The sequence below is a fragment of the Salvia hispanica genome, chromosome 1 (assembly GCF_023119035.1).
Source record: "Salvia hispanica cultivar TCC Black 2014 chromosome 1, UniMelb_Shisp_WGS_1.0, whole genome shotgun sequence".
In the NCBI taxonomy this organism is placed as follows: Eukaryota; Viridiplantae; Streptophyta; class Magnoliopsida; order Lamiales; family Lamiaceae; genus Salvia; species Salvia hispanica.
Window position 1 is genome coordinate 19,878,555 of NC_062965.1, and position 26,037 is coordinate 19,904,591.

Here is a 26,037-nt window from a genome sequence, read left to right on the forward strand (position 1 = left end):
AACATATAAATCAAGAAACCTGGTCATCATATACATCTTGAAATTCCTAAAATAAATAGTGAGAAAAAAAAAACATAGTATTTGATAATTGTCAGAATATGTCGATGTGTATTACACAAGATCTCAAGTTGTTTTTTAAGAATAAATTCACACCAAAGACGTAAGGGCAGAGAAACAACTAAAAACTATTCTCTCTCCCTAAATATCTGCTTATTTGAAGAAAATACTATACAAGTTTTTACCCCACAATCATCTCTAAAAAACAGTTGATCACAATGAAGACTCATATCATAGAAACAGTAGTTCTCATTGGACCCGAGACAAGAATATGTACGTTATTGTTTCTCCAAAGACGAGAAACCGGCCAACTGAAGATCTAGGCTTCTGATTACCAGAGCAGCTAGGGAAGAGAAGATCATCTACACATACACCTACAGCCCCTTCACTGCTCGTTGCTGCAGCTCGGTGGTTAGAGATTTGCCATATTCAGCAGATAAAACCTCCCCTCATGCACAATGGTAGAGTATCTAATCAAGGACTATTTAGATTCCGTAGCTGGTCAACTACATCGCATGACCCACTTAGCTTAAAATCAGAACGGAGGAGATTTGTTTGGGAGGGAAGTGGATTGTTGGCCTTGCGGTTCATAGGTGTACGCTTACCAGTAATGCTGTAACGCACACGTATACGGTGACATTTGGTCTCTGTTGTGCAGCTACCACGGACTTTTATTAGTAGCATAACTTCCTTATCCCTGGCATCTTCACACCAAAAATTTTGTGGGACACCATCCACAAACTCTTCCAACGTTTGGAATTCTTCGTGTCTGATTGCTATTTCAGCAGTCTGGTCCCCTTGGATGATTCCAGCAGCGGGATTCACCTATTTGATATTCCAAACCAAGTTAATGTAATGTAGTACTCACTCCACCCCATATATTTTGACCAATTTTCCATTTATGGCTGTAACATGTATATCAAACTATTTTCTTTTTGGAAACCTATATTAGTACTCAGTACTCACACACCTTTACATAATAATTCCACTCCCCTAATACACTTGCCCGAAAGAAATGCGTCAATATATATGGGGCAGAGGGAGTCATTTGGAAAAGCATGCGGTGATCAAAAAATGAATTTATAGCGTGTTGCACAAAAAGTGAGGACATGTTTTGTTTCAAGTGAAAATCAACTAACTATATGAGTTTCATACAAACTTGCTTGACATGAAATTATTATTTTAGCTCGTGAATGTGTTTTTTTACGGTGAAGAAAGTGATATTTGCATGTCATAACACACTAATACAAACCAAGGAGTGTATAATATGGCTTGTGAAAACAGTATCAAATAACGGGAAAAAGATAGAAAATAACCTGAAGCCATCTGGGGAAGCCAAAAGAACCTCTTGGGTGATGATCAGATGCTTGTCCATTTTCATTAATTGTGGACAGACCTTCACAAACTATTTCATAAATAGCTTTGTCTTTTCTGGATTTATTTGTTATACGCAATATAGATGTATCCTGGTTCTGAAGGATTATGTTATTAGTGCTGACAATGGCTTCGGGAACTTTGGCTAGTTCTTCAAGTAGACGCTTTACTTTCTCATTTGATCTGATGATCTCTCCAAACTCTTGTCTTCTTACAGTCTCATCAACTCGAGCTACCTCCACATTGAAAATGCAACGGACAGGCTTGTGATCACTGTCGGTTACATCCATGCAAGCTTCATAGCTGTCAAAGATGTGTAACCTTATCAGAGCAGCATGAACAAACAAAATTGGAAGGACGGAAAAAGAGATATACTACTGATGCACTCTATTAGAAGGAATAGGAGAAATATACAACACAACCATTGCTATGGAGATAAAACTTTTTGCATGGCACACAACATCGAAAGGAAGCTTTTAAGGTAACTTACAGCAACACAGATGCAACCACTGGACATTCTAAGCTGCACGTAGACACTGAAGCTGATCGGCTATCACGGAACAAAATTCTGTCACACCAGGCAGGAATCCGTTTCTTCTCTCCAGAGTCATACCCTGAGCACATAAACATTTCCAATATGATTTTGCAACTGGCAAACCATGGAACATTAAAGGCCAAGAGAGGATTTCTTTTTAAATACCTGCCAAACCAGGTTGGTGTTTTTCAAATTTGTATGTCGGAGGAAACTTGATAACAGCTTCCCGCATTCCTTGGAAGACATTCCCCGCTTCCATTTCTGCTCGCAACTGATCTCTTTCTCTAAGCCAATCAAAGCATCTTTGTGAAACAAAATCTCTTGCTTCATCGTATGATATGCCATCCAGCCGATAGTTGAAGTCCCCCAGAAAAACAACCATGTCGGCTTCAGAAAGCTCTGGAACAACATCCACTGGATTAACACTCATAGCCTGCACAAGCATGAAAATACATTATTCTGAGGCACTGAAAGCTAAGCAAACAGGTTTACTTGTACGATAAAAGAGTTGCATCAGAATAGTCAGGAAGCAAATTAGCAGCAATATCACGTAAGCTTACGTACATTTGTAGTGCGAAGTACTTGAACCGAAGATGAGACACCCGCTGCAATACAAAGGACCAATGGCAAGCTCGAACCATAAAAAAATGATAATAATAACATTGAGCAGGCAAGCAAGCAACATAAGACTAAATGCAGCACCATACCAGCTGCACCATTTAAAATACTGGATGGCCGACTGAAAAACATTGTTCGATAGACATGGTCAAAATCAGCATTTCGACGGTTAACAGCCTCCAAGTGCGCAGCAAAGTGACAATTCACAAAGCACATCACCCGACCATACACTCTCATCCTCAGCCCAACAGCTCCCTGAAAAGAGTATCTTCAGTTACAAATAAAAGTAAAACTAAATCTCAGCAGGTCCTGCACACATTGCATACCAATCCACAATGAGCTTGGCATTTTAATAGAAGTGCAACAAGTACACCAATTGAAGGTATACAAGAATACAAATTTCCAATTACCACTATCAGGTAAACAAAACCTAAACGTATTTCAGAAGTAAGAAGGAGACCATCAATTTTTAATATAGACAAAAGTAACATAATGGCAAAGGAATAATACCTTATTTCCAATTGCTCGACCCAAACCACAAGGAACTGCAGCAACATCAACATCTCCGACATGGCCTTGAATGTTGTTTCTAGCCCTGTAAACATCAGATAGCATTGTTATTAGACTTTTCAAGATACTAAAACTGATTGACAGGTAATTTGTAAATTGAAATTAGTCTTCCCTCTATACGCAAGATTTAGCCTCTGATATTTTTTTACTAGTATAAACTATATATTTAAAACAATATTTTCATACATCCATGGTATCAGAGTGTCAAATTTTCCATGCAATGAGGTATAGTTTGGACTCTGATGGTGGAGCATGCATCGCTTGAGGTGTTACTATGTTAGAAAGTAGTATTTGTCCCATTTCACAATTGAACTAGGATGACAAGATGTCTACATGCACTTGGGTACCCTCTCCCTTCGGAGATCAGCTCTACCCCAGACCTCTTTCGACAATGTTAGAGGAGCTTCTTTTTCCTTCTATTTTGTGTGTTTGTTGGGGGTGGGGAGCTTACTAATCCAGTTAAAAATATACTTACAGTCCCAAAAATGATGCTCCATATTGGAGATTCAATACTTTGTTATGAATTTGAATGCAGATGGGAACCTAGTGTCAATAGACGACACCCCACACCCAGCCCCCACCCCCAAAAAATAAGCATACAGCATATGCACTCTAGATGCACATTTAAAGGGATAATAGTAATACTAACCACACAGAGATAAGCAAACCAGCCAACTGCCTTGAGCCAACACGTGAAAAGGTGGATCCCTCATCCAACATTTTTCCAATCATATCTAGCCACCATTGTCCTGCAGAACTACCCTCAAGACCCATCTGCAAGCAATGCGAGGGTGAACAATTAATTCCTGAGTAAAGTGATAGAAAGATCCTGAGATTTCATAATAGGATGTAATTAATTTGAGTAAGTGGAATCATAATAGGCTGAGATGTCAGCTAGTCAAATGGTTATGAATGGTTGATAACTGAAATAATGTCCCTCCTCGCCTATTAGATAAATCCTCAAGGAAAATCCTGATAATGTATAGCATGTCGTTATTGAGTTCTTTCCCATCCAACAGAGAGGAAGTAGAAAACATATATAGGAGGGGCTTAATTGCATGTAATAAAATATTTAGTATAAAAGGATAGGTTCTTGTCCATTACAGGGTCTATTGGCAGGATCTAAACAGTCTAGGCAACCCTAACAAGGTTTGATCAGTACTAAGTATAATTTTAGGCAGTTCAAATATTTTATTTCTGTGAATCCAAACTGTCAACTTTTCAGCAATCTTCATATATTCACTATACGCACCTTTGCTCATGCCCGTGGATTATAACAAACTATTACACACAACAATAACAGGAAAGAGATAATAAAAAAAAAAATACAGCTAAGAGAATAATAGCCGAAGAACCACGAAAGAAAGATAATTATACTGTTTCTCTAGCAGCAGACATGGCGAGAAAACCAGCACCCATTTCCACCTCCTGTAACCCAACGACAACAATGTCAACATCTGCAGCTGATGAGCCAATCCATGATATTAGGGAATCAGGGGCTGCTCTTCCTTGTGCAACATTCCATGTTCCAGCCATAATTTTCACATTCTCTAGACTTGTGTACAGAAATTCCTTTCCAGACAACTCGGCACGGAATATATTGTCAAGTGGTCCAGGTGAACTGATGCTCCATCCACGAATACCACCATGATTAGCCAAAGTAAACATATAACTAGCCCCAACAGCTAAATCTATCACAGGGCTTTGATGAGCCATCCATTGTCCAAGCAACTTACCACTGAGGTCCAGAACCTGTACAATGCCACTTATATAACCTACCCATATCCGAGTTCCAACTGTGCAGAGACTTTGGACAGCAAAAGCATGGTGCTGAAGATCTTGCAAGCGGTTGCCATTCCCATCCCATTGCACAAGTAAGCCATTTGCACATCCAATCCAAATCATTCCATCAACCGTTGCAACCAATCCCTCTATACGCCTATTATCATCTCCAAAACCTCCTTTTGCTGCAGCTCGACGAACAGCATCTGCTGCTCCTAGTATAGCATTTCGTGAACGTTGAAAGAAATTAAACGAATTCGGAGCCTTCTCTTTAGAATTAGATACAAACTTCATCCGCATCTCATCCTCCATCAAAGAATCAACTGACATGTTCTCAATCTGACCATCAATGTTTAATACTTTCAATAACTCTTTGGTTCGAGCATCCCTGTGAAGAAAATAAGTGAAACTCAAACAAGAATAGGCAAGGGTGACAAGAGAAGAATAAGACCAGCAAAGTACTGCAAACTGGCCTTCAAATAATTAATGAAAGACTGATTCTGATGATCACTTACCACAAAGCGAATGACTGATAACTGGCAGTCCAAACCTTTGCCCCGACAAGGTCCGATAACATATACTTGATATCTGAAGAAAATATGCTATTACATGCACCGTTCTGTGTGACTTGGCTCCTTAGGTCAATATATGATCTCTCTACCAGCAAGGAAGCCATGTGTTTTTCACCAACTCTAAAGGAAAGAGACTTCTCAAGAGCTTCCCAAGGCCATATCTTCACTGCACCACCCTCAGAACCAGACCACATATCCCCTACACCCAACAAATAACACCCATTGTTACATGAATTATGAAATTATATCATAATTTTATAGCCTCCAATAAAATGAACAAAATCAATGGATCAACAAAACTTAGGATAAATTAGTTCCTTTGCAAATTCTCAAAGAAACATACAATAAAAATGAAGTGGTTCAACATGCTTAGAAAGGAAGACCCAACAAACAAATGACAAGTGCATGAAGAGTGCATCACAAGAGGGCATGATAGAGTGACAGATCCAGAACCTTCACGACTACTTCTTCTAATTAATTGCCATTTTATATAGGCATCGATCTACAAGATTGCTGTTTTATTACTAGAAAGAATGCTGAACCTAGCAGAAGATGCCCCACCAAATTCAACTAGTTCAGCTGTTACTAAACTTTTACTTAGAGACCACTAAAATTATAGTGATTTCTGTAGTCTATATGAAGTCCTAACAATATTCATGCCCCTCAATTTTTGCAAGCTAGAGATATCCCTGATCCAATTACTAAAAGTAAGGCAAGCAACAACGACATTTACACTGACCAGCTAATAAGAGCTCACAATTTCTCAATCCAAACACAATATAATCGTTCTAATGTTCCACAACACATGAACAAATATCAATAAAAAAACAAGAACATATAACATATTATATCAATATTACCATAAGAGCTCACAACCATGGATAGCACGGGCCCTCGATATGCTTGCCATGAAAACACCTCGTGAAATCCTTTCCTACTTACACCATTGCCTCTTCCACCCGCAATCGAAAAATCCATCATCTTCCAACAAATAATCCTACCATCTTTATGCCCACTCCACACAACTCTATTCCCTCCATCTCCCACCAAACACAGAGCAGCGGCCGCCACAGGAGCTGACTCCCAATACCTCACCGTGCCCTCCTCTTCCCCCTCATTTCCCCCAGTATAAATATCATTCTTCAAATCCCACACCCTGATCCCGCTCTCCGACCCCGCCCACAGCTGCGGCCCACCACCATCATCCACCGAGACGATCCTCCTAAGGAACCGCCCTACCTGGGTCTCCCTCAACGGATGCGGCCTCACCTCAATGCACGGTGGCCGGTTCGGATGAACCGCTGCCCGAACCGGTGGCTTGAAAATACCGATCCCACTGCCGGAACTAGTGTACTCCGACAGCGGCTGATCCGGAGAGGACGATGTGGAGAGCTTCCGGTCCAGGAATTGAAGCATATAATCCAATCGCCGCTGGTAATTTGAAGAGCTACTGACCTCATCCTCTTCTTCCTCCTCAGACGACGAGTTGTAGAAACGGTCGAACACTTTCGGCGCCTTCTGATAATTCAATGCCGCATCTTCGATTTCCACCTTTCCGTCGACGGCGCCGGCGGAGAACTCGTCATCGGAATCGGAGCGGACGGCGAAATTCTCCGAGTAAGTACGGAAATTGGTGCCGTTGATCAGAGCGTCGTTGGTTAGGTCATCCATGGCGGAGATATAGGGATTTACCGGAGAATTTGGGGATTCTATTTCGAGATTTTAGAGAGAAAGTGAAGCTGAGCTATGGAGAATTCGATTTATTGTTATTTCTGTTTTTATTTCATATTTGCAAAACGATTTAATAATATATATACGTAATTAATTATTGTGGTTTTGTCATTTGTGTTTGGATGCGACGCCGTTTTGAGGGGAGCTGTGGCCCGCCAAACTGAAAGGGTTGCAACTACCATGCGCCGGCCATGTGTAGAATGTCAACCATACACCAAACAATCAATTAATTAATATTTCCTTTGTTTATATAATAATTGATAAAATCATATCATGGAATTATCATGCAACCAACACTAATAAGTATACGTGGCAAATAAAAAATAAGCCACCAAAATTAATAGTACTGTAAATTGGGGAACATTGTTGCTTGTCAAACATAATCTTGGTCACTTTCAATTTTCTAATGTTGATAGTGTTAGGTATAAGAAATTTATTATCAATTATGAGCTAGCATACGAATATGGGAATGCTTGTGAAAAATAAATTAGACTTTTAGTCATTGCACGTTGCCACTAAGAATTATGGGCCAATCTATAATTATTAGGTGAAATTTTTATACGTTCATATCAACTAATGATTTGTAATCTTAAATAAATCCATTCAATATTTTTTTATACTTCCTAAATTGAATGTGAAAAGATTGATTCAAGTTCAATTTGGTGCTTCAACGTCTAAAATTTAAGTAAGAAAGGATGATAACATATTATTGATGAAAAGGCTTTGAACAATGGGAAGAGAGTCAAATCTCAAAACCAAAACAATAGAGACTTGCTCGGATGAATGCAAAATTCAAATTCTATCTATGTACTTACATTTCACCATATGTATGAAGATATTCACAAACCCTATCTCAAATGCCTTGTTTGCGATCGCTCGACAAACTGCGCTGGACAAGAGCAACGCGTCTTGCCTTCATCCTCATTTCCACGTGCTTCGTGACGCCACCAATGTCGGACTTTCAACAAACATGAAACTCTTATCCTCTATCCTTCCTCAATTGCCCCACAGCCTGTTTTGGTTGTGTCACTACGGTTGAGTTCACAAGGATCGGGATAGTTTTTGGATTTGTCCGCTTTAGGCGTGGTGGATTTGGCGCTCGAGGTGGAAGACTCCTCTGAGTTGAGAAAGAGGCAGACCACTGCACAGTCTTCAACCTTTGAAGTTGGATACCTATAACTCCATTCTTTAACTGCTGCTTCGACTACTGCTCGAGCTGCATATGAGCGTGTAGGGCAAGTGCCCACGATATTTACCACGTCCTTGTTTGACAGCACGGCCCATACCTGCATAAAATGAGTAAAGATTTATGCCAAGCTCAACAAAATGTAGTGGAGAACTGGTGAATGGTGATAAATAAAGCTCTGGTATCGCACCCCATGTGTTGCTAAGACTACAAACTCGTCGTCATCAATGATGCGTCTGTGGGTGATTTCAGGCACGGATATGACGCCGTAATCCTTGAGACAGAAATCACCAAACACACGCGACATGGTAAGGCCGGGAGTGTTGCTGTGTGGAAGCCACACTCTTGCCACCTTAGGTTCATCCCGTAGGGCAAATATACGACCTTTGCATTTCCGGATCCTTTTTTTTTCCGCTGAGAAATAAGAACAGATTATGAAAAGAGACACTCGACTAGACTTGATTTAAGTACACATCCAAGAATAAAGTTTTGGTAGCAATTAACATGAACAGTATTACTGTCATCACTCATCAGCACAAAGTTGAAGATTGCTACATAGCATTTGATTACTAAATTCACTGCACAAAAAATTCTAGTTGGAAGATTTTCTACGTTACAAATTTGACTAGAGAGTTTCCATAGCAAGTTGAACCCAACGTAGTATCCCGTTGTTGTTGACCTACCAGGAAGGTCAGGCTTGAGATCCACAGTCAACTGCACTGGAATGAATCCATTATTCGCGCCTCTCATCCCTAGTACAGCTCTCGAGTTCCCAATATATCCGATTATAAGATCTTGACCCTACAAATAATCAAGGCATTCTTGAGTATATTTTCTGATTCCTGATATTACCAAAAACCACTGACAAGCGTATCATATTACCTGTTTCACCAGGGCCACTGCAGTACTTCCACTACAGACGCAATCAAAATACGGGTCATCTCTCAACTCTTTGTCCGTGAACTCAAAGACATCGAGAAAAGTCTCTTTCACCGAGTCAAAGATCTCAGAATTGCTTACAGATTTCCTATTGTCTTCCCAGTGTTCACTCAGCTTCATAGGAAGAAAATTTCGGACACGTTTAGAAACCATATGGCCAGAAGGGCCATGGCCATCAAAGACCCCACAGAAGGTCGTGTCTGCTCTCGAACCAAAGTTCTGCAATTCAGAGAATCAGAATCATCAATCTCTTGCAAGCAAGTTCAAGTAGGCAGATGAAACATTACAGAGGTTGTGTTTCAAGGGTTTTGCTTTTGATCCTTGTTTTCAGATGCAGCAAATGTAATTCCAGATAGAAAAAACTATTCGTTTTGTAACATTATCCAGTGACATGCTTCCATCTTGTTCTATGATGTTCCACATGTAACACAATGAGTCAATCCTATTCTCTCTTTCCATATTAGAATTAACAATAAAGATATTCATTATTTTCTTCTGTCAAACTAGCTATATACATATTGTCGACAAGACATACGTACATTCTAGCCATCAAAATGTCTTAAAAATGCTAACATGAAAGGCTTCACCAAAACATCCCTGTATCTTAGGCAGCAAATGCAACACGCGAGCAACCACATCGAGTTCAAACAGGCCAAAGGCTAAAAGGAGAAGTTATACATTTCTCATCATAACTAATGAGCATGAGAGAGTGCTAACCTCCCAAACAATCATGGCGTCTTGATTGACCCCTTTATCGCCTTTCTGTAGAAAGAGGGAGGCAGTCTCACTCGACCCATTCAAGAACATCCGGTCATTATTCCTGTGCAACCTATCCTCCTTAAAGGATGTCATTTTCTTAGACACCATGGAGAAATCATTCAAGTACTTGCGCTTACGATTCTTCCGCAACATCTCCTCCTTAGCCCTCCTACTTTTGCTTTTGCAGGAAAAGCAGGCTCCCATCGTTGACGATAATATCGAATACACGCTCCAGGCCAACCACGCACTTCGCCCCACTGCTCTCTGTGTTTAAATCTGTAACAAACAACCCCCTTCAGCTCTTTACCACTAAACAAACAGATGAACCGACCCCTTCATTACATACACCTTTTCAATATATGAAAAATCACAGAAACAATCACCCACAAAATTCAGCGAAATTCCTATGCATGTAAATGCAGATGCCAAAAGCATAACATTCATAGAATTAATGCTTTTCAAAAATCAAAAACAGTAAAAATCTATATCTAGAAAAAACTACATTTCCCCTTTCAAATATTCCTAAACGACAACATATATGAACCTCGCATTAAAATTGCAAACCAATCGAAATTAATCAGACTCAAGCAACTCACCTCAAATCAGCATTTGCTAATTATCACAATCAAAGCCTTTCCGATCCTGCAAAATCAATTTTTAAACGGTTGTCAGATACAATACACTAGTATACACAAACAAATACTCCGCAATTAATCGAACCTTTATTGAAGCATTCAAGATGAGAGCTTGAATTACCGTGAATCACAGATTATGATCTTACTCTGCACTCAAAATTAATCGAGCTCGGATTATATAAGCAGGTGGTCAAATTGTTGCGTCAAGCGAGGAATCTGATCTTATCTAAAGTTTGTGGGCTAATAATGGGTTTGTTAAAGTGGTTAATTATTAGAGTGGAATTAGGATACAAACAATATTTCTTATCCATAATCTAAGTTGAATACTTCTAAACTCCAATGTTTGCGGGATTAGGATTCTTTTTAACCGCTAATCAAACACATTTAATAGGATCGTGCATTTATCTTTTCTCGACTCATAATATCTCCAATCCATTTTATTGCTTTCATTAATATTTAATATTTCAATTATAGTAAATTAGTAGGATTTATTTATTCTATTAATCCGAATATATATTTAATAAAAAAATAGCCTCTAATTAATAGTTTTATACGTACGTGCATATGTTATGAAACAAACATACATATTAATTATGTATCCATAACATTAATTTGGGTTCAGGCATATTCAAAACTTCAACTAACGATTTCATTACTAATTCTATTGTTAATTATTAATTTATCAATATCCAAAATGAAATTGTGATATGCAGGGTATTATATCATTGATCTCTTGAAAACTCAATATATGTCTTTTGGATCGTTGAATTAGAAAATATATTGTCACATGTCTTAGATCATAAAACAGGTTCTTAATAAGAGAGAAAAATAAAGATACGTGTCCAGGACAAAACTGAAAAATAAGGACACTTTTTATAATTTTTTCTACCAGAGATCTATCGCAATATTTTTCCTAATTCAGGAATTTAATATGTGCAAAGCATATTTTCTGGGAACTAATTTAAAAGTTCACTCTAGTTTAAAAGGTTTCATCATTAATTTATATTAATAAAAAACTCCCATCTGCGTTGTACATTTTGTACGCAAACTATATAGATGATATAATTTGATTAAAAATAAATATAAATTAATCCTTTATATTCCCCCATCTCAAAAAAGATGGCTAGTGGCGACGACGCGATTGGTTAGCTTATTCTTAGATATATTATAATTTAATTAATTAGGAATTTCTTTTGGGTTGAACAAATGAGACATAAATAAGTTTTTATAAAATTGAGTGTTTTTTAAAGAGAAAACGCAAAATAAATATATTTATTATTAGGCAATCAAAAAAAGATTAATTCACTTTTTTTTTCACATATAATCAATTCATTTTTTACGTTCAAATTTAAAACATAAAATATGATTAGTTTATTTTTTTTACGTGTGCTCTCTCTCTCTCTATATATATATAATATGAAAAGCGCAAACCAATTTGTAGTATTTTACTAGAAAGTGGTCATAATTAGAGACACAAAACAAGATTAATTAATTTATTTATTTTATTTGCGTGAGTGAGAGTGAATTTTCAAAAAGTGATTAGTGAAGCGGGGTAAAATAACGGCTTTTTTGGGCGAAAAAAGAAAATCGACATTAAGAAGGGGGCAGAATGTAAAAAATAATTTGAAAGTTGGTTATACACTAGCTTTCTCTCTCTTGATCAATCTTTTTCCCGCATTAGTGTTTCCGCAAACAAGAAAAGGAAGAAGGAAGACGAAGAAGCCGCATACTCTTCCCTCTCTCTACTGATTCCAGGTACATTTCTGCGATTTACTATATTGTTTAATTGAATTAAGCAACTGAGTAATTCTTGTTTTGCGCATGTGTTTTCTTTGAGATTGTGATGGAAATTTTTTGCATATTTTGTGTGTGGTTTACATCAATAATAATAGTTCAAAAGTTTCCCCCACGATCTTGTACGAGTTCCTCTACGTCTGTGTTTTTGGTTTATTACTAGCTCCGGGATGAGGGGAATGGCTACCTCCGCAGCTGATTTTTTTGGTTTTGGGAGGAAACTTGATTAGAATATGTTGTATTTTTCTTGAATTGTGATGGTTTTGGGAGGAAATTCAATAATATTAGTTTGTGTTTTTGGATTGAATGTGGTTTGCTGAATTTCTGTATATGTGGGCTTTAGGTAGGATAACGCAATAGGGAGAGTATGTTGCTCAGCATTTTCAAGCCTGCGAAAAAAATTGAGTATTCGGAAATCAGGCTCGGGCGCCATCAATGGGGGGACTTCTCTATGGCGGCTGTTAAATCTGATGTTGAAGTACAAAGTCATAGCCAGGTTGAGTCGGGGTCAATGAGATACCATCCATCAAGCCCTTATGGTACATTCGTTGGCATCTACGACGGTCATGGTGGTCCCGATGCTTCCGAGTTTATCAAAAACCATCTGTTTAAAATTGTGAAAAGTAGGTTTGTTGTTCTTGTTTTAGCATTTGTTATTATCTTAGGCAGAATGTTACTATTCCTATTACTCTTTTAGTTCAAGTGGATATATGTTGTATGGTAATTGTTCAACATGGTTTCAATCCACTACTCTTTACTAGTAGATTATTGTGAATTGGGATTCAATCATGATTCATACACAATCTTAGGCAGAATCATGTGATTACTCTTGTAGTTTTAGCATCTGTATTTTCTTAGGCAGAATGTTACTATTCCTATTACTCTTTTAGTTCAAGTGGATGTATGTTTTATGGTAATAGTTCAAGATGGTTCCAATCTACTTGAACATAATTCTAGCATTACTATTTACTAGTAGATTATTGTGAATTGGAATTCAGTCATAATTCATACACAATCTATGCTGATAGTAATGCTAATTCCGTCCTATGTTCGTTACTCACGTGATGCAGGATTAACGTCGGATATTGGAGAAATGTCAAGTGATGTTCTTGATTTATCATTTTTGGCAGTAGAAGAAGGGTACAGTCACTTGGTTCAGAATGAATCAGTAGTTTTCCCAAATTTATTGTCTGGGGGGTCGAGCTGTTTGGTGGGCGTTGTAATAGAAGGACGGGTATACGTTGCAAATGTCGGGGATTCTAGGGCGGTCTTGGCGCAACTGCCTAGGCCTAAACCACCCGTCCAAGTGGTCCGGGAGAAAGTGGCAGAGCTCAAACTAAAGGCTAAGCAACGATTGGATTACATGAATGAACCCGTCCCACGAACCTTGGTGCGACCACCCCGACCTCACTCCCCACCCATGGAGCCCAAATCAATCGACCCATCGTACCTGGATGTCAATCCATATAGGCGGCCCATGCTCAACCGAGACATCAAAGCCATCCCATTATCGACAGACCACAACGTAGATCTGCCATCTATCCGGCAAGAGTTAAAAGCGCTGCATCCTCACATTCGCAGGATTGTCCCATATGATTACGAAAAAAACATCTACCGTGTCAAGGGCATCCTTCGGGTGAGAAATTCAATCTCAAAATCATCAAATTTGGTTACTACTTTCCTCTAGGAATTCAATCTCAAAATCATATGTATTTATATATTGTTCAACTCAGACTTCAAGATCAATCGGTGATGTATACTTGAAGAGCTGGGAGTACAACACACGGCCTGATTTGCCGAAAGAATATAAGGTGGATAAAAAGTTTGACAAGCCGATCATTTTGTGTAATCCGGCCCTGGCCGAGCAGGAGCTTCTCCCGGAGGATAAATTCATTATATTTGCTTCTCATGGGCTGTGGAAATACGTTGCCGATGAAGAAGCAGTTGACATGGTTCTAAATTCATCGCGTAAGGTATGATTCCTACACCCCCACCCTTGACTTCGTTGACAATCGTATATTATGTCCAACAACAAGTTCCCCCGTTTCCTGCAGGGAATCGCAAAGAAACTGGTGAAAAAAGCATTGAGGAGATGGGCAATGCATGCTCATAAGTTGACATACAGGGAGCTGAAGAAACTCGACATTGCAAAGAGGAGACTGCTCCATGACGACATCTCGGTTGTAGTTCTCTTCCTAGATCAAGAACTGATGGATGGCGGAAGATGCAACCATCTCTCCCTAAATGCTTATGGAGCTAGCACCAGCCAACCCGATAAAGGTAAAGGTAAAGCTAGCACCAGCAAGCAACATGCTGATGGAGATAGCAGCAGCAATACCGATCGAGCTAGGAGCAGGATCCTGCCCCTAATTGGTGAAGCTAGCACCAGCCAGACCCCTACTGCGATCACCAAGTCCAAAACCTGGCCCGGCTTCTCGAGAAGAAGACACGAGACTTGAGCTCAAGGTAGTCTAAATGTTAGGAAATCACTGTTGAATTGGCATTTCTCTTTCCTCAAACTTGATATAAGTACATGTTACTTGATAGTAATCTGTGTGGCAGTTTTGCATTTCCCCAAGTTATTAAGTGCAACAGCCTGAGAGGGGAGATGGAGGTTTATAGGTTTATAGCAACTCAAAAGTTGTTTGGCTCAAGATACCAACCTCTGGTATGATGGAATGGAATGTGATTCATGCTTCCATTCCATTCATTTGCTTGTTTTAATGGAATGGAATGCTCATGTAATTGAGTTATGGAAATGCATATTAATTGTCATTTCATTCCATTCCATCGTACCAACGAATCGAGGAAGAAGAGAATAGTTCATTCTTGGACTAATTAAAATAAAAGACATAGCCACACAACACAGTGTGTGTAGTAATTTGTTGACTTAAAAATACCTTAATCCTCTACACTTTAATACATAGTAGTACTTGAAAATTAGAATCTCAGTTGAAATAACAAGTAACAAAACAGATGTTACCTCTCTTCAAATTATGGCAGTTGCAGGCACAGTCAATAGCCATGATCCATACCAGCTTCAAGGGGTTGGGATTAATTAATTATAGTAATTTAATTAACGTGGATTTTCTTTTGGGTTGATCAAATTAGACATAAGTAATTTTTTATAAAATTGAGTGCTTTTTTTAGAGAAAACGCAAAATAATATTAGAAAATATTCATAATTAGACAAGCAAAACAAGATTAATTCATTTTCTTACATATGACCAATTCATTTTTTCATGTTCAACTTTAAAACATAAAATATCATTAATTTAATATTTTACTTGTGTTGTGAGAGAGTGTGAATTTTCAGAAAGGGAGAAATGAAAATTGCAAATTAAAGATACTCCATTTATCAGAAAGTGGTCATAATTAGAGACACAAAACAAGATTAATTCATTTTTTTTTATTAAAAAACACAATATGATTACTTTATTTATTTATGTGTAAGTGAGAGTGAATATAAAATAAAAGGAATAGCGAGGCGGGGGAAGATAACGGCTTTTTGGTGCGAAAAATTAGAAATTCCAGATTAAGAAGGGGGCAGAGTGTAAATAAATTTGAAAGTTGGTTATGCAAATCGCGGCCAATTCAATCTCTTTCTCGATCAATCTTTTCACCGAGCAAACAATACTCTTTCCATTTCTCTACTGATTTCAGGTACGTTTCTGCATTTTTTTTTATTATAATTGCGATTGCGATTGCGATTTACTGGCATTGTTTAGTTGAAGCAACTGATTCTTGTTTTTCGCATGTGTTTTCTTTTGGATTGGAAAGTCAAGTTTTTCTTGGATAGAATATAGGTTAATTGGTGAGTTTTTGAATATTTTGGGTGTGGTTTAGAGATGAATAATGATAGAAAAGCTTTTCCCACGATCTTGTACAAGTTCCTCTACATCATCGTCTGCTTGATCGAGTACATTTGTTTCGCTATGGAATTATCTTGGTAGAGTTGTTTTTTATTGAAATAATTTTATTTTGGATGTATTGATGGAATGTAGATTGCTGGCTTAGGTGGGATAACGCATTAGGGAGAGTATGTTGTCCAGCATTTTCAAGCCGCCTGTGAACAATATTGAGTATTCGGAAACCAGGCTCGGGCGCCATCAATGGGGGGAGTTCTCTATGGCGGCTATTAAATCCGATCATGAAGTACACGGCCATAGCCAGGTTGAGTCGGGGTCAATGAGCTTGCGTCCATCAGGCCCTTGTGGTACATTCGTTGGAATCTACGACGGTCATGGTGGTGGTCCCAATGCTTCTGAGTTTATAAAAAACCATCTCTTTGAAATTGTGAAAAGTAGGTATTTTTGTTCTTGTTTAGCATTTGTATTATCTTAGGCAGAATGTGATTACTCTTGTAGATTTAGCATCTGTATTATCTTAGGCAGAATGTTACTATTCCTATTACTCTTTTAGTTCAAGTGGATATATGTTTTATGGTAATAGTTCAAGATGGTTCCAATCTACTTGAACATAATTCTAGCTAGCATTACTATTTACTAGTAGATTATTGTGAATTGGAATTCAGTCATAATTCATACACAATCTATGCTGATAGTAATGCTAATTCCGTCCTTCGTTGGTTAATCATATGATGCAGGATTAACGTCGGATCTTGGAGAAATGTCAAGCGATGTTCTTGATTTATCATTTTTGGCAGTAGATGAACAGTATATGAACTTGGTTCAGAATGAATCAGTGGCTTTACCAAATTTATTGTCTGCGGGGTCGAGCTGTTTGGTGGGCGTGGTAATAGGAGGACGGGTATACATTGCAAATGTCGGGGATTCTATGGCGGTCTTGGCGCAACTGCCTAGGCCTAAACCACCCGTCCAATTGGTCCGGGAGCAACTGGCTAGGCTCGAACGAAAGGTCCAACAGTCTAGGCAAAAACAACGCATCCCATCGATCAGGCCACCATACTCCCCACCCCTGGAGCTCAGACCAATCATCAAAACGCATCTGGATTACTATCCATATCGGCGGTCCATGCTCAAGCGACACATCCAAGCCATCCCGTTATCGACTGACCACTGCGCAAATCTGCCATATGTCCGGCGGGATTTAATGGCGCTGCATCCTCACGATCCCAGGGTTGTGGAATATGATCGCCCTAATCACATCTACCGTGTCAAGGGCATCCTTCTGGTGAGAAGTTCAATCTCAAAATCATCAAATTTGGTTACTACTTTCCTCTAGATATACACGAACGAGTTAAGTCCGCTCATGTTCATGTCATATATTCAGACTACAAGATCAATCGGCGATGTATACTTGAAGAGCTGGGAGTTCAACACACGGCCTGAATTGCCGAAAAAGTATAGGGTGAGAGAAAAGTTTGACAAGCCGATCATATTGTGTAATCCGGCCTCAGTCGACCAGGAACTTCTCCCTGAGGATAAATTCATTATATTTGCTTCTTCCGGGCTGTGGAAATACGTTTCCAACGAAGAAGCAGTTGACATGGTGATGAGTTCGTCGCGAGAGGTAAGATTGCTACACCCCACTCTTGACTTCGTTCATAATCTTATATTCTGCCCACCAACAAGTTCCTCCATTTCCTGCAGGGAATCGCAAAGAAACTGTTAAAAAAAGGATTGAAGAGACGTGCATGGCATTATCATAGTATGGATTATAGGAAGCTGAAGAAACTCGACATTGAAAAGAGGAAAGTGATCTATGACGACATCTCGGTTGTAGTTCTCTTCCTAGATCACAAATTGATCGGTGGCGGTAGATGCAACCATCTCTCCCTAAAAGCTTATGAAGCTAGCACCAGCCAGCCTGATACTGGTGTAGCTAGCACCAGCCAACCCGATAAAGGTAAAGGTAAAGCTAGCACCAGCCAGCCTGATACTGGTGAAGCCAGCACCAGCCAACTCGATACTGGTGTAGCTAGCACCAGCAAGCAACATGCTGATGGAGACAGAATCAGCAGTACCGATCGAGCTAGTAGCAGGAGCCAGCCCCTTATTGGTGAAGTAGCACCAGCCAAACCCCTACTGCCATCAGCAAGTCCAAAACCTGGCCCGGCTTCTCACGAAGAAGACACGAGACTTGAGGTCAAGGTAGTCTAAATGTTAGGAAATCACTGTTGAATTGGCATTTCACTTTCCTCAAACTTGATATAAGTACATGTTAGTGATTATACATACTGAGTGGCATATGAAAAAGGAGCATATTCTGATATAATTCTTTTCTGTAATAGTTACAACTTACTGCTCGATTAGCATATGGATTTCTGTCAATAGCACACATTGTTGGTTGATGTATTAGGCCACAGAGCACTTGTCCACCCAATATGTATTAGGTCGGCTTCATATTTCTCTAAAGCTGAAGAACCCCCAATAGTTTATAGGAGTCCAGTTTCAGGAATCACTAACTTGGAATGACCATATCGTTTTATGGAGTATAAAAAAACCAATGACCATAAGGAGAGGCAAGGTGCAACATAGAGTAATATTAGCCCAGAAGAAACAAGAGTTCCATCCCCTAGGTACAAGGGTGCAGAGAGAAAAAGAAGAGAATGAAAGATGTATTAGACATGTATGGAGTATGTATATATTGATTAGTACATCAAGATGTAAAGAAGAGCTTGCGTCTCCGGCAGCCAAAATGATAGTCATCTGTGGGGCAGCCCTGAGAGGGGAGGGGAGATAGAGGTTTATAGATTAGAAAAGCGATTTTAATACATTTGCAACTCAAAATTATATACCAATTCATTTGCTCATGATGGAATGGAAATGCAAAGAAATTGTCATTTCATTCCATTCCATCATACCAATTACCAAGAAGGGACTAAGTACTAATTAACAAATAAAAGACATAGCCACACAGTGAGTGTAACAAATAGTACAAGTAAATTTGCAAGATTGTTGACTTAAAAATACCTTAATCCTCTACAATGTAGTACTAACACATAGCACTTGAAATTATGACCTCAGTTGAACAAAACAGATGTTAGTACGTCTCTACAAATTATGGAAGTTGCAGGCACAGTCAATAGCCATGATCCATACCAGCTTCAAGACACAACAAGATCAAGGTAGTAGCAACCATGCATTGAAATTGACAACTATGAATTTTTAATACTTTATTAAGAAGAAGAAGAAGTTTAACATCAAGTTCCATTTTTGGAGTTAACATCAGAAATTGGAGCATGTAATCCAATTGAAGAGCTACTGACCTCCAAAATTCTGTGCGGAAATTCAAAGCGTCGTCGTTTAGTTCATCCATGGATAAGATATAGGGATTTCGCCGGAGAATTTGGGGATTCTGTGACGAGATTTCAGAGAGTGAAGCTGAGCTTTAGAGAATTCAATTTATTGTTAATTTCTGTTTTTTCATAACGATTTAATAATACACTATCATTATGTACTGTGGTCTTTCTCTTTTTTTTGTTAATATTCAAACAAAAATAATCCGACCATCGAATTATCATGCAAATAAATGTTAATTGATTCCTGTTATGGAATTCGTTAATTTTAAATTAATTAGTAGTAGTACTATTTGTTTTTGCAAATGATTAAATTAAATTAATTAACATAAAAAAGCAAATTATTTTATAAGAAAGTGTTCATAATTAGACAAGCAAAACAAGATTGATTCAGTTTTTCACATATTACCAATTTTAAAGATATTTATTAGAAGAGAGTGCTCATAATTAGAGACACAAAACAAATTTAATCATTTTTGTTGTTCAAATTTAAAACACAAAATATGATTACTCAATTCTTTTTTTTAGCGGGTGAATTTAACGGCTTTCTGGTGGGAAAAGAAATTTCAGATTATGCAAACCGCTGCCAAATCTCCGCATTCCTCTCTTGATTAATCCCTTTCCCGCATGAGATTATAGCAGACAAGAAGTAGGAAGGAGGTGGATGCTCTTTCCATTTCTTTACTGAAGGGGAAAATCTTGGGAATTCGTGAAAACCTCTGATTCCAGGTGCATTTCTGCGTTTTTAGATTTTAATCTACCCTAATTCCGTGGATAAAATGTGATTCTGATCCTTGGGCTAAATGCATTGCGATTTATATTGATTAATTGAAGCAACTGATTTTTGTTTAGAGTTTAGATCGAGTTTTCTTTTGGATTGTGATGGTTTTGGGTGGAAATTCAATTGGATCGTGTTTTTCTTGGTGAGTTTTTGCATTTTGTGCGTTTGGTTGTGGGGTTAGGAGGATAATGCACTGCTGATTTTTTTTTTTTTTGTATCATTATTGATCTTACTGTTTCTTATTCTGTTTTTTTTAGGGATTGTGATTTTTTTTGGGAGGACTACATATTGGTGATTTCCTGTATTTTATGATGTGATTGTGGGATTGGGGATAGTGAATTACTTAATTAACTGTGATTGTGGGATTAGGGATTAGGTAGAGCAGTGCATTACTTAATCAGCTGGAGTAGCTGAATTTTTCTGTGTAACTATTGATCTAACTGGTTCTTGTTCTGTTTATTTTTTGGATTGTGAGGTTTTTGGAGGAAACTCGATTATATTATGTTTTTTCTTTGGATGGAATGTAGAATGCTGACTTTCTGCATTTCGTGACGTGGTTGTGGGCTTAGGGAGGATAACGCATAGGGGAGAGTATGTTTCCCAGACTTTCGAAGCCGTCTGTGGACAATGGTGAGTATTGGGAAGTGAAGCTCGGGCACCATCAATGGGGGGAGTTCTCTATGGCGGCTATTGAATCTAAGGACGTAGTGGACGGACATAGCCAGATTGAGTCGGGGTCAATGAGGTTGCATCCATCAGGCCATAATGGTACATTTGTTGGACTCTACGACGGTCATGATGGACCTGATGCTTCTGTATTTATAAAAGACCATCTGTTTGAAATTGTGAAAAGTAAGTTTGCTCTTGAATTAGCATCTGTTTTATCTTTGGCAGAATGTGATTTTCTTGTCCCTCTTGTTGTTCAAACAGATATATGTGCATATATGTTTTGTGGGAATAGTAAAAGATGGTTTGATAGTTGTGAGAATACTATTTCAGTCTTTTTTCAATGGTTTCCATCTACTTGAACTGGATTCTAGCATCACTCTTTACTGGTCAATTATTGTGATTGAGATTCAATAATACAAAATCTATGTTGATAGTACTGCTAATTCCTATGTTTTTTACTCACATGATGCAGGATTAACGTCCCGTGTTGGAGAAATGTCATGTGGTGTTCTTGATTTATCATTTTTGGCATTAGATCAACAGTATCTTCAGTTAGTTAAGAAGCATCGGGAAGCTTTGCCAACTTTATTGTCTGCGCGGTCGTGCTGTTTGGTGGGTGTCGTGATTGGAGGACGGGTATACGTTGCAACTGCCGGAGATTCTAGGGCGGTCTTAGGGCGACTGCCTAGGCCCAAAAGACGCGTCCCATTGGTCCTGAAGCGATTGGCTAGGAAAAAACGACATGTCCAAGCCATCACGTTATCGACTGACCAAAACGCAAATCTGCCATCTGTCCAGCAGGAGGTAAAAACGCTGCATCCGCGCGATCACAGTATCCTCCGATACAATGATTACTCCTGGCGTGTCAGGGACCTCATTCCGGTGAGGAATTCAGCTCAAAGTCATCAAATTTAGTTACTATATACAGAAACAAGTTAAGACTGCTCAAGTTCATGTCATCTTATCTTGTTCAATCTCAGATTACAAGATCAATCAGTGATGCTTACCTGAATAGCTCGGAGTTCATCAGACGACCGAATTTGCCAGAAAGATCTAGGGTGGGACCACCGTTTAACAAGCCGTTCATTTTGAAGGAACCGACCCTAGTCAACCATGAACTTCTCCCTGGGGATGAATTCATTATATTTGCTTCTCCTTGGCTATGGAAACACCTTAGCAATGAAGCAGCAGTTGATATGGTGAAAAATTCGTCGCGAAATGTAAGATTTCTACACCCCACCCTTGACTTCGCTCATAATCGTATACTCTGCACCAACAAGTTTCTCCATTTCCTGCAGGGAATCGCAACAAAACTGATAAAAAAAGCATTGGAGAAAGGAGCATGGAATGATCGTAGGTTGACACGTAAGGAGCTGAAGAAACTCAACATTACAGAGAGGAGATCGATGCACGATGACATCTCGGTTGTAGTTCTCTTCCTGGATCATGAATTGCTCAGAAGCGGAAAATGCAACCATCTCTCCGCAATATCTTATGAAGCTAGCAGCAGCCAGCCCCGTACTGATGGAGATAGCAGCAGTAGTACCGATGGAGATAGCGGGAGACAGCCCCAGACAGGTGAAGGTAAAGGTAAAGCTAGCATCAGCCAACTCGATAAAGGTAAAGCTATCGCCAACGAGCCCCATACTGATGGAGATAGCAGCAGCAGTACCGATGAAGCTAGAGGGATCCAGCCCCGTGCTGGTAAAGGTGGCGGGATCCATATTGGTTAAGCTAGCACCAGCCAGCCTTCTACCGCCATCAGCATGTCCAAAACCTGGCCCGGCTTCTCACGTAGACACGAGACTTGAGCTCAAGGTAGTCTGAATGTTAGGAAATCACTATTGAATTGTCATCTCTCTGTCCTCAAACTTGATAGAATAGTACATGTTAATGATTATGCCAGAAATATGCATAGCTGACTGGCATATGAAACAAAAGCATTTGTTGATATATTACTGTTCTATTATCATATGGTTTCTGTTTCTTTTGATCCATCCTTATTGATATACATTTATGCATAACTGGCACATATTATATGAAACACAGGAAATTCTGGTATAATTCTTACTGCTCTATAATCATATGGATTTTCTGATCCACCTTCTTCCAATTAAATAGAAATAGAAAATCAACTGAAATTTGAAAATAGAAGAATATGCATCAGATCACAATATTTATACTGCTCCTTCATAGTAATAAAGCAACATTGGATAAAACTGCAACATGTTTATCTTAGAAGAACCAAATACATGTCTTCCTTGCTTTAAAATTCAGCCACCAAACAGACATTTCGTTCCATTGAAGTAGTAATTAAAAATAAAAGACAGCCACACAGTGAGTGTAAAGGATTTTTGGAAAGATGATAGTTTGCGTAAAAGCAAAGATAGGTACATCTTTATCGCCAGCGTCGCTCAACAAACTCCTGTGGACGAGAACAAGTATGATGCTTGGTGGCAATGTCGGAGTGGTGTGAGTTGAGGAAGAGGCAGACCACTTGAGGGTCACCGGGCACTTTACATCGATACTTATACCCACATCTACGAGATGCTACATTCACTATTCCTCGAGCTAGACACGAGGTTACAGTGCAACCTTCCATGTGACATGCCATATTCTCTTCCGAGAGCACCTCCCAAGCCTAAGAAAAGAAAAGACTTGGATTTAATCATCTCAAGCTCAACAACAACATATATGTATAGACAGACATTAGTTGATTAGTAACATTGTGTGTTCCTAAGATCAGCAGCTCGTCTTCCTCCAGAGTCAACTGCACCGGAACTAATGCCTTGTTGGCACCTCTCATCTCTAGTACAGCTATCGACTCCCCAAAATCTCCGATTATAAGATCTTCACCCTATAAAATAGTAGTAAGTGATTTCCATGATTAAGTAGTAGTAGTAGTAGTAGTAGTAATAGTAGTATTAGTAGTAGTAGTTAAGTAAGTATTAGACGACGTCATACAACTTGGGCGAGGGTCAATGCTGTAGTTCCAGTGCAGACGGAACGATGAACCATAGAATTGGTTTCGGTTTCAGGTTTCGGAAGAATCTTGATTTCCCAGTGTTGACTGAGCTTGGGAGGGAGAAAATTCTTGACACGCTTAGCCACCATATCGCCATAACGGCCATAATGGAAGGTGGTGGACTGTTGTTTAGCCTTAGGCTGTGTAGGTTTTGTAGAATCAGCTTCATACTTCTTCTGCAATTCAATTTAATTAATAAGAGAAGTGAATATATATAGTAGTAGTAATTAAATTTAAGTAGGTACCTCCCAAACAAGTGTGGGTTTTTTTTGCCAAAGAGCGAGGCAGTCTCAATGGGCTCACACACCATTACATCATCCTCGAATGCTGGCGTTAGCGAAACCTTAAACTTCTTAGCCACCACCGGACAACTCGGTGCATAGCACGAAAACCACCCTCCCATCCTGGACCCCGGAGTATTCAATATTCAATCACCATTAATGTTATGCTATGCAAACCAATATATATAAATCGACTATGGATTAGTTACTTGCTACTGGAATTACCAATTCTTATCCACAAGACTAGTTCTAATCTCCTTTTTTTGCTTAACAGCATTTTTATTTCTATTACCTACATTTTTATTCAGATTTATGTATTTTTTATGAATGTTCTAGTACTTATTTAATTTACAGAAACTCCATAACAGTATAATTAATTACATTTTTTTGTTTCTTTTTATTAGTATTTCTCTTTATAATTAGAGAAACTACACTATAACAAAAATTTGCAAGGTATAGACAAACGGAGAAACAATTAAAAAACATTTTTACAAAACAATATACCCTAAATACACCTATACAAAGATAACTGATGATTTCTTCTTGTCACCAAAGTTATAATTCCCTCAAATTAATAATTATTGAAAAAGCAGCAAAAGCTATCGCGAAGCTTGAATCCCACAACATGGATGAATTTGCAGTATTTGAAGTTGGATTATTTGCTCGTGCATCTCCAGTACCTAGACATATTTCATAAAATTACATAAAAATTAGTTCATCAAATTATATAAATAGCTAATTAGATGGAAAATAATAAGTACTAACTTCTATCTAATATTTTTTTCAAACTCAAATTAATACGTACCTGTGATACATTCTAACGGGTTAACACGTTGTCCGCATCTCTCGGGAAGTGTTTGGGCTCTCGAGATATTAATACCCACCGATTTGACTAAATCAACGGCCAACGTTGACATGAAATTGCAAAAGCATTGTGGTAGTGATTTAACAATGTAGTCTAGTGGCTCGCAACAAGTGTGTGGAGGTTGGCTAGTATCGTTAAGGTAGCTTATGCAGAATCGAAGCTCGTCTATGCATTGTTGTTGTTGTTGTTGTTGTTGCGCTCGACTTCCAATGAATAGACAAGAAAATATAATCAAACTAAGTAGCAAATTCCCTACTTTCATCTCCATGTTTTGTTCCTTTTTATTTTTAACCCAAGGTGTGTATATAAATAGGTGAGAGTGGTTTACATTTCATGTATAGGTGGGAGTTTGGTTAGCAAACTAGGTGCATTCTAGATGCTTCATAAACTGAAATTTCAGTTCATATCGAGTAGGGGAATGAAATTTATGTATTCAATTACTTACTCATTGACTTTATATGTTATTTTAAAGTAAAAAAAATACAAGGAAAATCGTATACCGCTTGATAAAAATAGCCAAACTCGTCCTTTTAAGATATTACAAATAAATAAATTATGTGGGCCTAAATAATAGATATAGCATGTGGTCTTTTCCATTTAAATGGGCTGTAGATATTAGCCGATTGGTTAGGTTCATGGAAA

General features: G+C 38.5%; 5 protein-coding genes and 1 long non-coding RNA gene across 8 annotated transcripts; 2 read left to right on the forward strand and 4 right to left on the reverse strand.

The window, feature by feature from the left end:
- Nucleotides 1-59: 59 nt before the first annotated feature.
- LOC125217876 (type II inositol polyphosphate 5-phosphatase 15-like) lies at nucleotides 60-7,288 on the reverse strand. 2 transcript variants are annotated; one of them, XM_048119551.1, is made up of 11 exons: nucleotides 6,369-7,288; nucleotides 5,452-5,707; nucleotides 4,532-5,324; nucleotides 3,804-3,928; nucleotides 3,095-3,179; nucleotides 2,674-2,839; nucleotides 2,531-2,571; nucleotides 2,132-2,399; nucleotides 1,922-2,045; nucleotides 1,374-1,734; nucleotides 60-882 (listed from the first exon to the last, which is right to left on the reverse strand). In XM_048119551.1, exons 1-11 carry the CDS (start codon nucleotides 7,177-7,179, stop codon nucleotides 532-534), a joined length of 3,381 nt encoding a protein of 1,126 aa, XP_047975508.1. In that variant the 5' UTR covers nucleotides 7,180-7,288; the 3' UTR covers nucleotides 60-531. The 2 variants fall into 2 exon arrangements, with proteins under 2 accessions (XP_047975508.1, XP_047975436.1); XM_048119479.1 differs by having other exon boundaries at nucleotides 2,531-2,839.
- A 631-nt stretch (nucleotides 7,289-7,919) lies between these two features.
- LOC125218266 (probable protein phosphatase 2C 33) lies at nucleotides 7,920-11,019 on the reverse strand. 2 transcript variants are annotated; one of them, XM_048120008.1, is made up of 7 exons: nucleotides 10,880-11,019; nucleotides 10,720-10,765; nucleotides 10,082-10,399; nucleotides 9,308-9,583; nucleotides 9,109-9,226; nucleotides 8,616-8,839; nucleotides 7,920-8,525 (listed from the first exon to the last, which is right to left on the reverse strand). In XM_048120008.1, exons 3-7 carry the CDS (start codon nucleotides 10,325-10,327, stop codon nucleotides 8,226-8,228), a joined length of 1,164 nt encoding a protein of 387 aa, XP_047975965.1. In that variant the 5' UTR covers nucleotides 10,328-10,399; nucleotides 10,720-10,765; nucleotides 10,880-11,019; the 3' UTR covers nucleotides 7,920-8,225. The 2 variants fall into 2 exon arrangements, with proteins under 2 accessions (XP_047975965.1, XP_047975891.1); XM_048119934.1 differs by having other exon boundaries at nucleotides 10,844-10,979.
- A 1,984-nt stretch (nucleotides 11,020-13,003) lies between these two features.
- On the forward strand, nucleotides 13,004-15,011 carry LOC125189372 (probable protein phosphatase 2C 46). Its single transcript, XM_048086656.1, has 4 exons — nucleotides 13,004-13,175; nucleotides 13,623-14,188; nucleotides 14,286-14,525; nucleotides 14,607-15,011. Exons 1-4 carry the CDS (start codon nucleotides 13,004-13,006, stop codon nucleotides 15,009-15,011), a joined length of 1,383 nt encoding a protein of 460 aa, XP_047942613.1.
- A 5,391-nt stretch (nucleotides 15,012-20,402) lies between these two features.
- On the forward strand, nucleotides 20,403-23,191 carry LOC125196779 (probable protein phosphatase 2C 38). Its single transcript, XM_048095438.1, has 5 exons — nucleotides 20,403-20,503; nucleotides 21,125-21,407; nucleotides 21,697-22,106; nucleotides 22,205-22,444; nucleotides 22,523-23,191. Exons 2-5 carry the CDS (start codon nucleotides 21,149-21,151, stop codon nucleotides 22,955-22,957), a joined length of 1,344 nt encoding a protein of 447 aa, XP_047951395.1. The 5' UTR covers nucleotides 20,403-20,503; nucleotides 21,125-21,148; the 3' UTR covers nucleotides 22,958-23,191.
- A 317-nt stretch (nucleotides 23,192-23,508) lies between these two features.
- On the reverse strand, nucleotides 23,509-24,627 carry LOC125208002. The gene is made up of 4 exons (XM_048107545.1): nucleotides 24,495-24,627; nucleotides 24,189-24,425; nucleotides 23,950-24,081; nucleotides 23,509-23,865 (listed from the first exon to the last, which is right to left on the reverse strand). Exons 2-4 carry the CDS (start codon nucleotides 24,336-24,338, stop codon nucleotides 23,623-23,625), a joined length of 525 nt encoding a protein of 174 aa, XP_047963502.1. The 5' UTR covers nucleotides 24,339-24,425; nucleotides 24,495-24,627; the 3' UTR covers nucleotides 23,509-23,622.
- Nucleotides 24,628-24,984: 357 nt separating this feature from the next.
- LOC125210447 lies at nucleotides 24,985-25,650 on the reverse strand. Its single transcript, XR_007174370.1, has 2 exons — nucleotides 25,336-25,650; nucleotides 24,985-25,210 (listed from the first exon to the last, which is right to left on the reverse strand). It is a non-coding gene; the product is annotated as an uncharacterized LOC125210447 (long non-coding RNA).
- Nucleotides 25,651-26,037: the final 387 nt, after the last annotated feature.

Coding starts and splice junctions, on each gene's coding strand:
- LOC125217876 (XM_048119479.1), bottom strand. CDS start 7,179: ATGGATGACCTAACCAACGACGCTCTGATCAACGGCACCAATTTCCGT. Junction 3,180..3,803: donor GGTTTGCTTATCTCTGTGTG/GTTAGTATTACT, acceptor TGATGTTTACAG/GGCTAGAAACAACATTCAAG. Junction 1,735..1,921: donor GTGGTTGCATCTGTGTTGCT/GTAAGTTACCTT, acceptor CATCTTTGACAG/CTATGAAGCTTGCATGGATG.
- LOC125218266 (XM_048120008.1), bottom strand. CDS start 10,327: ATGGGAGCCTGCTTTTCCTGCAAAAGCAAAAGTAGGAGGGCTAAGGAG. Junction 9,584..10,081: donor ACGCCATGATTGTTTGGGAG/GTTAGCACTCTC, acceptor TCTGAATTGCAG/AACTTTGGTTCGAGAGCAGA. Junction 8,840..9,108: donor TCTCAAGCCTGACCTTCCTG/GTAGGTCAACAA, acceptor CTTATTTCTCAG/CGGAAAAAAAAAGGATCCGG.
- LOC125189372 (XM_048086656.1), top strand. CDS start 13,004: ATGGCGGCTGTTAAATCTGATGTTGAAGTACAAAGTCATAGCCAGGTT. Junction 13,176..13,622: donor TCTGTTTAAAATTGTGAAAA/GTAGGTTTGTTG, acceptor CACGTGATGCAG/GATTAACGTCGGATATTGGA. Junction 14,526..14,606: donor TTCTAAATTCATCGCGTAAG/GTATGATTCCTA, acceptor CGTTTCCTGCAG/GGAATCGCAAAGAAACTGGT.
- LOC125196779 (XM_048095438.1), top strand. CDS start 21,149: ATGTTTCCCAGACTTTCGAAGCCGTCTGTGGACAATGGTGAGTATTGG. Junction 22,107..22,204: donor GTGTCAGGGACCTCATTCCG/GTGAGGAATTCA, acceptor GTTCAATCTCAG/ATTACAAGATCAATCAGTGA. Junction 22,445..22,522: donor TGAAAAATTCGTCGCGAAAT/GTAAGATTTCTA, acceptor CATTTCCTGCAG/GGAATCGCAACAAAACTGAT.
- LOC125208002 (XM_048107545.1), bottom strand. CDS start 24,338: ATGGTGGCTAAGCGTGTCAAGAATTTTCTCCCTCCCAAGCTCAGTCAA. Junction 24,082..24,188: donor CATTGACCCTCGCCCAAGTT/GTATGACGTCGT, acceptor ACTATTTTATAG/GGTGAAGATCTTATAATCGG. Junction 23,866..23,949: donor TGATCTTAGGAACACACAAT/GTTACTAATCAA, acceptor TTCTTTTCTTAG/GCTTGGGAGGTGCTCTCGGA.